The sequence below is a fragment of the Chaetodon auriga genome, chromosome 1, assembly GCF_051107435.1.
Source record: "Chaetodon auriga isolate fChaAug3 chromosome 1, fChaAug3.hap1, whole genome shotgun sequence".
In the NCBI taxonomy this organism is placed as follows: domain Eukaryota; kingdom Metazoa; phylum Chordata; class Actinopteri; order Chaetodontiformes; family Chaetodontidae; genus Chaetodon; species Chaetodon auriga.
This window is the reverse complement of record NC_135074.1, coordinates 24,437,557-24,452,189: the sequence shown is the minus strand read 5'-3', so window position 1 is coordinate 24,452,189 and position 14,633 is coordinate 24,437,557. Positions and strand designations below refer to the sequence as shown.

General features: G+C 43.7%; 2 protein-coding genes across 4 annotated transcripts in view; one reads left to right on the top strand and one right to left on the bottom strand.

The window, feature by feature from the left end:
- The first annotated feature begins 758 nt into the window (after positions 1–758).
- wdsub1 (WD repeat, sterile alpha motif and U-box domain containing 1) lies at positions 759–12,571 on the top strand. 3 transcript variants are annotated; one of them, XM_076730770.1, is made up of 13 exons: positions 759–932; positions 2,024–2,435; positions 3,189–3,376; positions 3,800–3,886; positions 4,572–4,665; positions 5,765–5,798; positions 5,916–5,956; positions 7,564–7,664; positions 7,803–7,820; positions 8,325–8,351; positions 8,752–8,931; positions 10,218–10,352; positions 10,490–12,571. In XM_076730770.1, the coding sequence occupies exons 2-13, from the start codon at positions 2,038–2,040 to the stop codon at positions 10,639–10,641; spliced, it is 1,455 nt and encodes a 484-aa protein (XP_076586885.1). In that variant the 5' UTR covers positions 759–932; positions 2,024–2,037; the 3' UTR covers positions 10,642–12,571. The 3 variants fall into 3 exon arrangements, with proteins under 3 accessions (XP_076586885.1, XP_076586903.1, XP_076586894.1); XM_076730779.1 differs by having other exon boundaries at positions 771–812; XM_076730788.1 differs by lacking the exons at positions 7,803–7,820; positions 8,325–8,351.
- The window catches only part of LOC143320803 (protein TANC1-like), a 36,442-nt gene continuing 34,185 nt past the window's right edge, over positions 12,377–14,633 (bottom strand). Inside the window, exon 29 of the mRNA XM_076730756.1 lies at positions 12,377–14,581. Within this exon, the coding sequence (XP_076586871.1) occupies positions 13,213–14,581 (1,369 nt within the window). The 3' untranslated portion in view covers positions 12,377–13,212. The remainder of the gene's footprint in view (positions 14,582–14,633) is intronic.

Sequence of the window (14,633 nt, the reverse complement as noted above, 5' to 3'; positions counted from 1 at the left end):
GACAGCGTCCAAATGCAAGCAGAAGTACAGCAGGAAGGAAATGTTCTCGATCAGTGAGACAAATATACATAGGTGGCAAATATAATGCCTCTTTTCTGGGTCGTGGTATACATTGGATGCAAACGTCAAAGAACACACAGGTTTACAACAGAAGCTAAAATGCATAAAGTCAGTTGTGGAAGAAGAATTTAGATGGAAAACTTTCTTGGACATGTAGTTTTACTTCAGTGAAAACAGAGAAGTACTGCAAAGAAAATGCGCTTTTTAATCAGAATGACTTCTGTCCGTATGCAGCATTATTTTCATGTTGAAGTTGCTAGTTGGTCGTGGTGCAGCTAACTGTAACCACTTTATATACTTTGAGGTTTAAAAATATGACAAGGCAACATACTTTATAAACTGATCATGTCTTGTCGGTGTTGGTCTTAACCTGGAAAGTAACCACTGCCCTGCAAAATAATTATAGTAGAGGAAAAAGAGCAATATCTCTCTCCGAGGTGTAGTGGAGTAAATGGAAAAACCTGAAGTACCTCAAATTTGTTCTTGAATAAATGTACTTTCCGCCATGCTGCTTTGTTCATGCGTACTGATTGCATGCAGGTATTTTCATTACTAAGTATGACACATAATACAGTTTCTAATGGATTCCAGGTGGTCGTGTTCACCCACTTACAGGCTGTGACGTGTAAGGTTTAAAAGTCCTCCTGAGAGCTCCTCAATCCTCCAGAGACACAGGATGACGTAGCCCACCCTACGTCACTACGTCAGGAAGTAAACAACATTCAGCTGAACGGACAACACGACGGAGAAAGGTAGCCTTACTCTACTCTGCTGTAGCTAACATTACAGCGACACTCGATGGTATTTACCGTCTGAGTTTGCTTGTTCGGGCTTTTCTGTCACAGTTTTCTTCTGGCTGCTGAATATTTGACGTGAGTACATGAAGCAGAAAGTTGCGTCTCGGCTCTGTTGCACCGTTAGCTTTAGCCTTAGCTACAGTATCCACAGATAGTGTCCCAGCGGCGTTACTGGTGTTTGGCTGCTGCTTTTTCCTTGGTCTCTTCGTGAAATGATCTAACAAATTCTGTTTTTCCACATTAAATAAGGAAAATTATGTATATGCTGTTGAACCTGAATGATTTATTTGAAAACTTTTGATCCATAATTGCGATTGTATTACTGAACTGTGGACTTCAGACTCATGAAGGTCTGAGTCCTTAAAGCACTTAAGATTTGACTCCATGAAAACTTGACTTGAGGAATAAAAATAAAAAGACATGAGTTTCTTAACTTTTAACCGCAGTGGAAGACTGTAAGAGGCAGACTCAACTTGGCTGCTTATCCTAAATAGAGCTGCAACAATTAATCGATCATTTGTCAACTATTAGATCAGTCGGCAACTATTTTGATGATTGATTAATCATTTTTGGTAAGAAAAAGTCCAGATTATCCGATTCCAGCCTCTTAAATGTGGATATTTTCTAGTTTCTTTCCAAACAGAAGCAGTAGTGAATTCACAGGAACGCAGGAATGAGGCAGGTAAAAGGTGTGCAGGTGCAGGTTAGGGTTCAGGTTCAGGTTGCTGGAAAGCAAAGGCATGGATGATCTGGCTAGTAGCAGGTAGAGGTGGGCTGGTGTAAACACTGTGGGGGTCATTCAGGAACGAGGAACAGGTGAGCAGGTGGATGTAGGAGGCAGGTGAGTGGGGCCTGTGAGAAAGTCAGAGAGTGTCTGTTGGACGGAGGTTGGTGGGTCTGGACAGACTGCATGACCGACTGTGGCTGAAGACAGAGCCACCAATATACACGCTAATAAACCAATAAATGGTGATTATCTGTAATTTAATATAAAGTGTTACAATATTTTTTTTGAGTTCAGGACTTGTGAATTTCCTGCAGTGCTGTGTGACAAAATAAGATGGTGTATTGTTTAGTTGTGTCTCTGTTAACCTAAATCAGTAGATCTAAATGACACATTTCCCCTTTATGTGATGTTTTTCTCATTCCCTCTGCGTGAACTTCAGGCCCAGCTCTCCAGATGACGTCTCTGATTTGCACTTTACAAGACCATCGAGACGATGTCAACTGGTGCGCCTTCTCCGGCAAACTGTTGGCCACGTGCTCTGGGGACAAAACTCTCAGGATATACAACACCCGAGACTTCTCGGAGCTGCCTTTCTCGCCGCTGTCGGGGCACGGCTACGGCGTCCACTGCTGCTGCTTCTCCACCTGCGGACAGTTCCTCGCCTCGTGCTCGACCGATGCCACCACGCTGGTCTGGTCCATGGACACGGGCGAGATCGAGGCCGTCCTGGAGCATCCTGGTCGCAGTCCCGTGAGGATCTGCGCTCTCTCTCCCGACTCTGCCCACCTGGTTTCTGGCGCATCTGATGGCACTTTGGCTCTGTGGGATTTCCCCTCCAAACAGCTGCGCAAGTAAAGTTGATTGCTTATTTTACAGACTAGGCTAGACAATGATTGATGGATTAATTGGGAAAGCAGATCCAGCGATGATGTAAATGGTTTGGCAATTGCAGGCTCGCTATTTATACTGGCCTGTAGTGCAGTACAGTTGTTTTGCATGTCTATTCATCCTGTTAAACCAAGTGTTTCTGCACAGCTGCAGATAAAGTTCAGGCTACACTAACATTATGAGAATTAGATTCCAGCGCTGGCTGCATACGATTGTTTCTGGCTCATGTGATCCAGTTTCCAGTAACTCAGAGCGTTGTAGGATTCAGACAATTATTGGTGTCAGATAGAATAATCAATTCCAAAATTCACAACATGTTTTTATCTAATGAAGTATTCAGTTTCAGTCCATACATGTTTAGCATTCAGACATTTTCACTGCGGTCAAATACCTGCTCGCTCTCCCACTTGCCGCACACAAAGGGAGGCACACACTTGTATTAGCGGGGCGGTGTAGCAGCAATTAGCCTAAGGGTGTGATTATTGTTTCATCATTATTTTATGCCTTTACTTGATTCACCTGCTGCCTAAAATGTGTTTATGCTGATGAAACTGCCAAGTTACATTCATTAATGAAAGCTGCAGTCTTCTTTCTCATATATTGACAAAAGGAGCTGAAAGTTGCTGCAAACGCCTCAGAACAAAGACAGAAAAGTGGGTTCAAACTGAAAAAAGACATGCCTGTTGACGCAGCTGCTGTCGGTTGTGTTTGTGAAGGACCGCAGCAGTGAGTGACACGACAATGGTAGCCTGCTCCTTCAGCCCCTGCAGTCAGGTGTTCATGACCGGCTCCACCTATGGAGACCTGCGCCTGTGGAACCTGGACATGAACCAGCTCCATGCGGAGAAAAACGCCCACGACTTGGGGGTCACCTGCTGCACCTTCGCTCCCACCATCCTCAGTGGTGAGAGCCGTGGATGTGTATATTCTTTACCCACCTCACGGCACACGGTGTAGTGCGGTTTAGTGAGCAAGATACATTATTAACATTACATTTTGACAAGTAATTCACTGGAAATTAAATTAGTATGAGTGACTATTAATGACTGTATAAAAGGGTCAGCTGTACATGAAACTCTGCATTTCTGCCAACATATATACAGCTACATCATCTCTACATCAGCCCCTCCTCCAGCTGTATCAGTTGGGTTTTACACCTCAAACATATCATTCCTTTGTAGAAGATGAAGATGGTGGCGTAGGAGTGAACATTACTGTAATAACGTCACATCATGTTTGGCCTTTGTCTAATTTCACCATGTTGGACAGTAAGATCTGACCGGTTGCTTGATATCAAGGCTGAAACGTGTTTGTTTCTGTCCTTTAGGTGATCAAGTCGTGCAGTTTCGTCTGGCATCCTGCGGGCAAGACAGTCACCTGAAGATCTGGGCCATCAACAAGTTCAGCTCTGGAGGTAGAGTGACATGTCTTTACATACCTTACAGCCTCTCTCTGATCGCCTCTGTCATTGTTACGACCTCCTGTGGACGTCAGCTTAGATTGTAAACCTGAAGTATCAATGCACACTGTTCCTGTGTTCATATATTAGTTAACTACAGTAAAGGTGCCACCACAGAGAGCAGAATTTGACTGCTGTGTTGTTATACGACTCCACGCTGCACATACTGTAGTTGTCTAGGAGAAGTCTGAGGCTGAATATTGACGTGTGCAGTTTCTGTGTCAATGAACGTCAGCCTGAGTACAGCCATCAGAGGCACAGCCCTTTGCTCGGGTAACTGGTTTGTTGTAATATATCAATACGTCTATAGACAAGTCACTGGTGCTGCCAAGTGAAAGTACATTTTATTTTAGATAAATCTAGAGCAGCTGCCAGTTCAAGCCCTTTTTTCTGTGCCTTTCATGCTGTTAGAGTGCTTGTATTTGTGCACAGATTTAGCATAAATCTCTCCACTTTTATGCATTCAGCAGCTCCCCGTCTTTCTTCTGTCTGTTCTTATTGACCCGTTTGAGAAGCCTTTTTCCACTGCACATCCAATCTTCAGAAAAACAGCCCTCTGCTTACTGGTCAGTTTGACATCAGTCAGAGGGAAAATTGGACTCATTTTGTGTGTAACTACAGTTGTTTCTGTCTCTTACAGCCTGTAAGATGCAGCTCCTGCACACCTTAACCGGCCAGTCGGCTCCGGTGCTCTCCTGTGCGTACTCCTCAGACGGCCGGCTGCTTGTGTCCGGGTAGGATCATTAACAAGCTCATGTTACGTTTTTTGATTCATTTCTTCGCCTCGCAGAGACTAAAAGTCCCTTGAAAGTGCTAACCCATCACAGTTATCTTTGACTCCTCTTTACTTTTGGTCGAGGCTCTGTTAATATTGCATGGTAATGTTATTTTAAGAGCGAGTGTCTCTGTTGGACAAATGCAATTTGATGGGCTAAAACATGCAAAACCACCTGTATGTTACTTTGACAGACACATTTAAAACCTTTCTATGCAACCTGATTCCATCAAGAAAATGCACAAGCCCTAAGAAATCTGTATTTTACATCAGTCTCTTGATCTTGAGTAGATCAGCATCCATGTCTTGATCTATTTAGGATCGAGAGATTGATGTAAAATATGGATTGATCGCCTGGACTTTGAAGAAGGTCTCTCCCACACATGTCCAATGGGCTGCAGAGCTTTAGGAAAATAAAGTATATGCTGGCTCTATGGTTAAATTTTAGAAGACATGGCGACCATTTCTGACATATGAAAATGTTGATGCTCATAAATGATTCTTATTCAAACCAAGTCACCAACAATATTGGCTGTATGAATGTGTGTTTGTGTTATTCATGTTTACATTTGGATCTATTTTGCCGTTTCCTTATGTACTTTTAAAATCCATATGTGTGTGTAGATAGATATGTAGATAGACTATGAGTTCTTATCATTTTATCACTATTTTAACTACACTTTGTTTCATATGATATTTCTACTTTAGATTTTTTAACTGTTTTATTTTGCGTTTCATTTTCCATCTGCACAATTTGTCTGTCTGTTTTTCTGTGGGGTTATAACAAAGGACTGCAAACAAACTTTTATATTTTGGTATTTCACACTGAAGGTATTACGAGGCTGTTATGTTGTTGAAGATAATTAAAAAAAAAAAAAAACTAAGTAGGCCACCATTGACACGACTGTGACAGTGCAGTACATCAGTGTAACCACTGGAGGGAGACACGGCTCGCTGTATTCCTGAGTGAGCGTGACTGTGGACGTGAACATGCTGTTACCGAACAGTCTGTTACTTTAAATATTGCTCACATAGTTTGATCTCTTTACTTCCTTCAGCTCTGTGGACAAAACTGTCACAGTCTATGATGCCGTAAGTACCTCTGCTTTTTCCAGATTTACAGAGGAGTCAAAGGTTTCACCGTAGACTGAAGTTGTATACCTCTCCATTCACAACGTTCATGTTTTGTTTTTGCGCCGCACTTTGCAGGAAAATGCAGTTTTGCTTTACACACTGAACCAGCACGAGAGGTAAATACTCACTCATATTTACATGGTTAAGTTTTGTTCTTTTTTTTCCTCACTGAATGTAAGCATGAATTTGTGAAACCCTTTCATTTCTCTCTCGTCTTGCCAGTCAGAATAACTCGTGTACACTTAATGCTGTTCAATTATTCCATGACATAATTAATGCCCTTTCACATATCACATCATCATGTCATGATAAACCTCTTATATTGAGATATTGTGGTTTTTCTGTCTAACAGACTCTGTCACAATGTGAGATCTTGAATATTTAAAATCTCTTATCTGAATTATACATGTCTTTTTGTGGCAAAACACCAAAAACCATTTAGAAAATACCAAGAAAATAGAAATAGCGCAGCATATTGAAAAAGGGGTAATAATTCTGCTGGTATTATTTTTGCCCATATTGCTCAGCCCTGTTTATACTCCACCACGTCAACACTCGACGTTGCTTGTGCTGAATTTCTAAAAGAGGTCTTTCACACAGTTCCTCTGGCAACTGGTGGCAACTCTTCTGTTTACAAACACACATAAGTTCAGCCTGTCTTTAATGAACAGATTTTTGGGTAAAATCCACCGCCAGATGCTTTATAAGATGCTCCGCAGTGCCAGCACTCGTCTCCGGGCCTGTTTTATTCAGTATTTTTCTTAATTCCACAGAAGACTTGACAAATACGATGAGGCGTCACATTGAGACACTTGTTTTGGAAGGTTTTGACACGGCGGATTGTTCGGTGCTATAAAACATGAGAAGTAAATGTGATTTCAGTACCTTTAACAGACCACGGCCCAAAGCATGCCTTTAACAGCTTTAGAAAGAGGACGGACTGCTTTCACTCTGTCTCTCCCCCTTTACACATACACGCACATATAAGCCACGGCTGAATGATCACACTTATAAGCTATTTAAGTCCATCAAGCCACCTGTGATTGAAAGGCAGAAAGCTCACTTCCTTTCAGTTGAGCGAATGAAAGTCATTTTGGAAAATCACCAAGTGAAGTGGAAGTAGATGTGGCAAGTTGAGAGAAAGTGGATAAATGGCGAAGAAAGTGAATCACAACACTTGACAAAATGCCTCCGGGAAACTCATCTGACTTTAGACAGACTGATAATACACACATACAGTGCATCTTGAGGCCGGGTTAGTGCGCGCCTTTGACTGAATTCCTACTGGAGGTTTTTAGAGACATTGTTTGAAGCCAGCTCGTTTTTGTGGATCAACATTTCTGAGCAATCCAGCTTAGGTCTTTGAGAGATTGTCCTCATTAACGTTGCCTTGACTTTCCTGAAACTGCTGCAAATGTGATTTCAGTCCTTGTTTAGCTCTTAGTGCAGCCTTTGACACGGTAAGCCGTCGCTGAATTGGCCCTCTGATGGAGAACATTTCCATCAGTGCTACATATTTAGCCGTAGTGCCCACATTTTAACCCTTTAAGGGCTGAACTGCAGCGTCAGGCAGGGACCTTACTGCTGCTGCAAGCCTCAAGACGGAGATCTGGGGCTTATTTTCCCCCTTCAGTTTGAGCTCTTTTTGTGTGATCATACAGAGAAAATTACACCTCACTGTGAACAGAACCAGCATCCAGGTGATTACTGTCCTCTGCCGCAGGTACGTGACAGCATGTTCCTGCTCTCCGACTTCACCGCTGATTGCTACAGGATCTATGGATAAGACTGTAAACATCTGGAGGCTGGAGGACGGATGCAGTGGTGGGGAAAAATACACACACACACACACATCACTCCAATAGTGTAACATCAGTATTTTGAGGATTAACTACATTTGTTTTGTCTTGCAATCTATTTTTGTGCCTGGCTCCTTTCCTCCGTCTCGTGCCCAATGGAAAGGCGGGAAGTCATTTCCTGGTTAGTTTTCCTTTTTCTTTTCTTTTTTTTTCGACACTTGACACTTGAAAGGAAGAGAAAGAGTCGTTTTTTCGATGCCAAATAACATGCTAAATAACAGCAAACAGGATTCGGCAGCACAGCACAGAGCAGCTTTTATTGCTCCTGTCTGCGTTCCCAGGTGGCATTCTGTTTGCCAGCTTTGAAAATTTGCAGAAAATCTTTAAGACGCTGCCTATACTTTCTGCTAAATATGGCTAATCCAAAAAGGGCTGTTAATGGCCATTAACGTTAAATCTTCAGCAGTCCCATTGGAAGAGTTGCACTCGAATACCAGTTGCTTTCATTTCATCTATGTGTTGAGATCTTGTGTGTTTCATCTGGTGGTGAAGGACACAGGTGTTGTGTACAAGAGTGCTCTCTTTCCCCTAATCAGCCTTCAGTCTCAAGTGTTGCACGTTTGCTCAAAGATTGCATCGCATTTCTCATGTTTACGGTGACTTCTTCCTCTTTTCTGTGTTTCAGAGAAGTCTGCTCTGACATCAAGTGATGGTAGGAGGGAAGAAAATATGCCGTACTGTAGAGTATGTCGCACTGGGGTGCCAGTAGAAAGTATCAGTAAATGAGACACCAGTCCTCATGCAATATGCACACAAAAATAATTGATGTGTTTACCAGCAGGTGTCAAATCCAAGTTTGGTCTAGCATTTTCTGTCTGCAGTGTGTAAGCTTCTTTTCACCTTTTAGTTTCATCTTGTGTCAGTGAAAATGTCGATGAAACCTCCAGACATTTCTTTTTATTATTATACAAGCTGTGCTGGCCACAGACCCCTAATCAATAATTAGTCTGCAGGAATCCAGGATATCCTTGCATGGAGAACATTTGGCCATTTTCCAAAAAGGTGTCGCAGGCGTCAAGGACTTACCGTCTCGCTTTGATTCACCCTCTCAGGGAAAACCTCAGCGGGCCGGTCGAAGCTGCTGGTCAGCGATTGGTCGGAGGGGGATGTGTCAGCGTGGCTGGTGGAGGAAGGCCTCGGGGGACTGGTGGACAAATTCACGGCCAACAACATAGACGGGACAGAGCTGCTCAGTCTCACCAAGGAAACGCTGGCGTCAGAGCTGCACATAGGTGAGGAAGACGGCGGCATTGCAGCGCTCAGCAAGACCAGAATTTAAGAGTATAAACCCAGTCTTATGGGTATTACAGGCCCGGCCTCTTGGTAGAATGAACGTGGACGCGTGTGGATTAGGATTTTTGCACCTGTTTACATGGATAAAAGGCGACACATTAAATTAAAGTAAGGGCGAAGGAATGAATGTATGTTGATGGGGGCTTTACTCAGCAAGATTACATAATATTAGGCTGCACTGCAAAAGTGCTCGGCTTTGGGGCTTCAGCAGTTCTGACTTTAATCTGGAGCACTTCATCAGTTACATAACCCAATCCCCAAAACAGTATTTCCCATAAGGTATAAAGTGGATTTACACCTAATATCATTAGAGTTTCTTGGTTGTTTCCAAGTCTGTTTGAAATGGTTTTTGTTTGTGGAAGTTTTGGCTTCTCAGACTTTGTCTTTCTGTCTTTTCTTCTGCTAGATTAGTGACCTCTAAAGTAGGAGTGTTATGTTGTTGATGTCAGTCTACCAGCTAGGCCAGTATTCGTCATGTAGTTGTCAGCAAACGTTTGTTGTATTGCCATGCCGTCATTTCCATCCCACAGCCGCTGTCAATCACTCCTCACTTTACACTGCTTCAGTGCTGTGACAGCTTGTGCTCACATTGTTCTGTTTTTAGTAACGTAGCATAAGTCCCACCTTTCCAGCAGAACTGACTTTATCCACTGCAGATTTTTCAAAGCTGGGAGTGAAATCGGTGAAGGGTGCTTTCCTTCTAAACAGGCGGCACAACAAGACGAAACCCAATGTGCCAGTCAGACAATGAGGCTTCTTTGTGTTCAGCCGTAGTTCGCTCTGTATTTTATGAGATCATTCATTTTGTGAATCTTTAGCAAGTGCGTCTAATTTCTCCAGCAGTCCGGTTCTTACCAAACAACGTTATTAAAGCAACAGTATTAAAATGCCCTCCAGCGCCCGCGTAGTACTTAACTTTGGACAGACAGTCAGCAGACATGATGTGCACCCTCCATGTTCACTCTCACCCACGCTCACATTTGCCAGAAAGTGTTAAACGCAGGAATAATAAATGCTCAGAACTTTGATGTTGATATTATGATGTGCTAGTATTTGCTCAATCCACATAGCGCTCCAGTGGTTTCTGTTTTAATGAGAGCAACACAAAGTCTCGATTGGTCTGTTTTCTCCTCTGGCACGCTTCCTTACTCTCTTCCTTCCTATGGTTTGTGTGTGTGTGTGTGTGTGTGTGTGTGTGTGTGTGTGTGTGTGTGTGTGTGTGTAGAGTCAGTTGGCCTGCGCAGTAAACTCCTGAGGAAGGTGGAGGAGCTGAAAAGTGATTCGGTGTGTTCAGGCATTCCTGATGAGTTCCTGTGTCCAATCACCAGAGAGCTGATGAGGGAGCCAGTCATTGCTGCTGGTAAGCAAAGATCAGACCTTTTCCACTTCACAGATTTCACATATAATGACACAACCTGGAAGTTTTCCCTCAGCGTTCACTGATTTACTCATATTTGTTTGTGTAATCTGAGTATACCGTGTGTACCATCCCAACAGATGGATATTCATATGAAAGGGACGCCATCGAGAGCTGGATCAACACCAAGAACCGCTCCAGCCCTATGACCAACCTCCCCTTACTGACCACTCTGCTCACCCCCAACCACACCCTGAAGATGGCTATCGGCCGCTGGAAGACCAGCCACTAGCATTGAAATACCAACGTGCCCCAAATACTTTCCCGAAAGTAGAAACTAGAGTTCAGTGCTCACAGGGATGCCGCAGCATGCCAGGTACAGGTGTGTCTGATTTTGTTCCATTTGAAGCATCTGCACAATGTGGGAGCTCTCGTTTGTGAAGCTACAATTTTTGACCACTGAGGAGCAGAACAGTAAAGTCATAGCAACATCTGGCTTTTATGGCCGACGCGTTGTTTTTAGTTTTCTGTTTACACATCGAGTAGATACAAAGCAATGTTGGCATCCCAGGGGAGTGCTCCTTTTGGCTCCTTTTGGCTCCTTATGCCTCCTTTTGGCTCTTAAAGTGGCTATAATCAAAATTTTTATATTGCTAAAACTTTATAAGGAATTTCAGGGAATTTTCGTTGTCCGGTCTGCAACTTCACTGTTTTCGTCCACTCTCACTGATCACATAGTGTTGTTTTCATTGGAAAAGCTGAAAAAAAACATCTGTATGCTACCTGTTCAGACACAGTTAGCGATTAGCTGGTGAACATAGTGGAGCGTTTAGCAGCTTCAGAGCCAGATATTGTCCGCAGGAGTTGGAGGAGACCAAAAACTGAGCTAAAAAGGGAGTGAATATTGGCTTTGAGTTCATCAAACACGACTCCAACTGCTCCATGTCTGCTGGATGTGTAAATAAGCAACTCTTTGCTAACAAGTTCACCATATCGATGAAGTGTCAGTGCTGCGTTCACAAGCTGTTTCTGCTGCCTACAAGTGGCCAAACAAAAGTCACTTTTGCAGGTTTAATGTTCACCTGCCTTTCATCTAATGCTCGTTCTGCCGACTGCTCAGAAACATACCCGACTCTCTTTGCCTTGCTAAATGTTGAGACTCGCTTGCTTCAGCTTTAGGACATTGTACACAGAGCAGGTAGAGCACAAGTGGTTTCTTTGAGCTGATAATGGCCTGTTTGTTAATCCGAATAAAACAAGGTGAGGTGTTCATGAGTGCCGCACAGAAAATACAGCATTATTGAAAAAACAAAGTCGGCAACTCTATAGACTCCGAATTACAAAAAAAATCGAAAAAAGCACAGATGAATAACATTTTGATGATTTAATCTTCATCAATCTAGCAAACCTCATGATGAACCATGTTCTTTTGGTCTTAAAATGAGTTGCATTTATAATATATGTATCCATAAGATCCTTGTGAACAAAGCTAAACAAAGTGCTTTGTATTGAAAAAAACTTTGATGAGGAGGCTTTAAGTTTTTTTTTTGTTGTTGTTGTTTATTACTTTTTATTGACTTTTAACAACCCCTAGAAATATACAGTACCTTCACTGAGATTGAATGGAAAATTAGTAATGTTGGTTATCTTTGTGAAAACACTACTTGCTAGTAAGCATTACATGTAATACATACATATGTGTTTTAGATTGTCTGAACATTATAGGACATTTCCTGTTAAGAACCCTCTGAGAATAGTGCTCGGCCACAGTAGCTTCTGGTTCACTTCCCTGTACAAGCGAACATCCAGCTCTGAATGATATTGGTGACATTAATGAAGACATTTCTGGATTATTCAGAAATTGCAGTGTCCACATTTTAATGCAAGTAGTTTATTTTGATGATTGGTTAAATGTGAAGTTTAGTTATGTTGCACTGTGAAAGGACAAGTTTTTATCCATCGTACACACTCCGCAGTTTAGCCAGCATTTTATGGATTATGCTGTGAAAAAAGCAGATGTAGAAATTTAGTCCTCCATTAATCTTTTATTATACCACAGTAATAATGTGGTAACATTCTGTAATCCATAGTATGACTCTGAAAAGGGTATATGACAACTATGGACATATAGCAGTGTAAGAAGTCTCTTAAGATTTGTTAATCCTCTGCTGTCGCTTGTTTAAATGCTCTCTCTGTGTCCAAATAAACCAGTAAACACTTCATATGAACGTGTTCTCTGCTATGCAAAAATAAATAACATATACTGTGAATAATGAAGCAGTCAGTTCAATATTAGCTTATGACAAGAAGTTTCCAACAATGTCATGTACAGTGCCTTTTTTTTTATCAAATGTACCAAGAAAAAGGATCTCAAGTACACAAAGTAATTTCTTCCGAAGCCTGTAATGCCGACAGATAACCACTTACAGGGAAATATATAATCTGCAAATATAGTGTACACCGTACAAATATAAATGTTTTTAAAAGACACTCGACAATAGAAATGGTCATATCCTGCAGCTAATAGCATGAGGTTTTTTATATTCGTGCACAAAGCTTTCTCTGACCTCTATATTTGATATAATAAATTAAATGTTTAGACAATATACTACTTATTTTTTTTAAATCCCTACTTAAGGTATGTCTGGTTTGCTTGAATACACTAGTGTAGCTGTAGACATGTAAGCAAAAGCGTAGTAGCCTGAGTTGAACACTGGTTCTAGATTGTAAATGCAGTGCAGCAGCATAACTCTACAAAACAGGCTCAGGGAAGGGAGATGTTCTCAAACCAGTCTCCCTTGCTACCTTATGTGGGACATAGTTTGTTGAAAACAGCCTGTATCTGTGCTTTGATAAACTATATTCAGACGTTGGACTCTATAAATGAGCGTTTGGGTTTGATGGGAGCCATGTGCAGAGCCGGGTTGTCTCTCGTCAGACTCGCCTGTCTGTGCCTCCCTTCGGGGAAGCGGAGATGGGAGGACCCGGTGCCTCTGGCCTCTCGCTGGTGGAGCCGCTCTCCAAAGTCCCGGCCCTGCTGCTGGCTGTTGGCCTGACTTCCAGAGATATGCTCCTGGAATGAAGCGCGTTTGAAATCACTGCTGAATCCTTGAAACTCCATTACCGACATGCTGAAACTCTCCGCCCCTCCTCCTCCCTGTCGGCTGAGGCCAGAGGTCTGCTGGCCCTGGACTCGTACTGATTTGTCCATTACTCCCATGAAGGGCCGGGGCTTTAGCTCAGGCTTTGTCTTGAAGCTCCCACTGCTCTTGATGGGGCACGGGGGGTCCGGCACCTGCTGCCTTCCACCGTCTGATAGGTTCCCACTGGAGGCCTGACTGGAGCTGGAGCCTCTTGAGCCTGCTGTTCCTCCTCCTCCACCACCACCCTCCCTCCTAACCTCCATACTGGACCCCAGAGCGAGAGGCAGGCTATCCAGAGCCACAGAGTGGGTGGAGAATCTGTCAGAGCCCCTGGAGAAGCTGGAGGAGCGGGGCTGGTACATCTGGAGAGGCCCGGGTGGAGAGGAGCTGTTGGGGGACATGGGGTGATAGTGCTCAGTGGGGCTGTGTCCAGAGTGTTCACTGGCTGATCCGGGGCCGATGTCAATACCCAGCACCGGTGCGGGCCTCAGGGAGGTGGACATGTGTCTGCCTGGCAGAGGACTGGAGGGGCCACACAGAGAGAGAGGCCTGCCCCCAACCCTGCTCCCCGACTGGAGGGAGTGGCAGTGGTGATGAGTCCTGCTGCCCTGGTTCTGGGTCTGCCTGTTGATAGCAGGCACGGGCTCAGGCAGGTCCACAAACAGTTGGTTCTGCACATATTCCTCTTGAGGGAAACATGGTGACTGATCCCCTAAACCAAAGGCCACACCTCCAGGGAGAGTCCTGTTCGGAGCATATGGATTCAGAGGCCAAAATTCTGGACTTTTCCCACACGGCAGGCTTACCTCCTCACCTTCCTCCTTCTCCTCCTCCTTCTCTGCATCCGTCTGCTCCGCGGGGGCTTGCCTCTCCAGACTTCCCTGTGAATAGACGTCTGTCTCATCCTCTGTGGCTTGGTGGTGGTGGGTGTGAGGGTCCCTGTTGTAACCTTGCGTCGTGCTGTTGCTGGGTATCTTCTGATGGTGTTTGACTTCCTCCTCTACCCGCACCAGCAGGCGCCGGATCTCCCGGTTGGACGGGGAGAGTCGTGCTGCTTCGTGGAGGTCTGCCAGCGCTGCAGCAAACTGCCTGGGGAGGACAGAGAAAATGAACAGAGGAGCCTTAAATTACAGCGCCATAG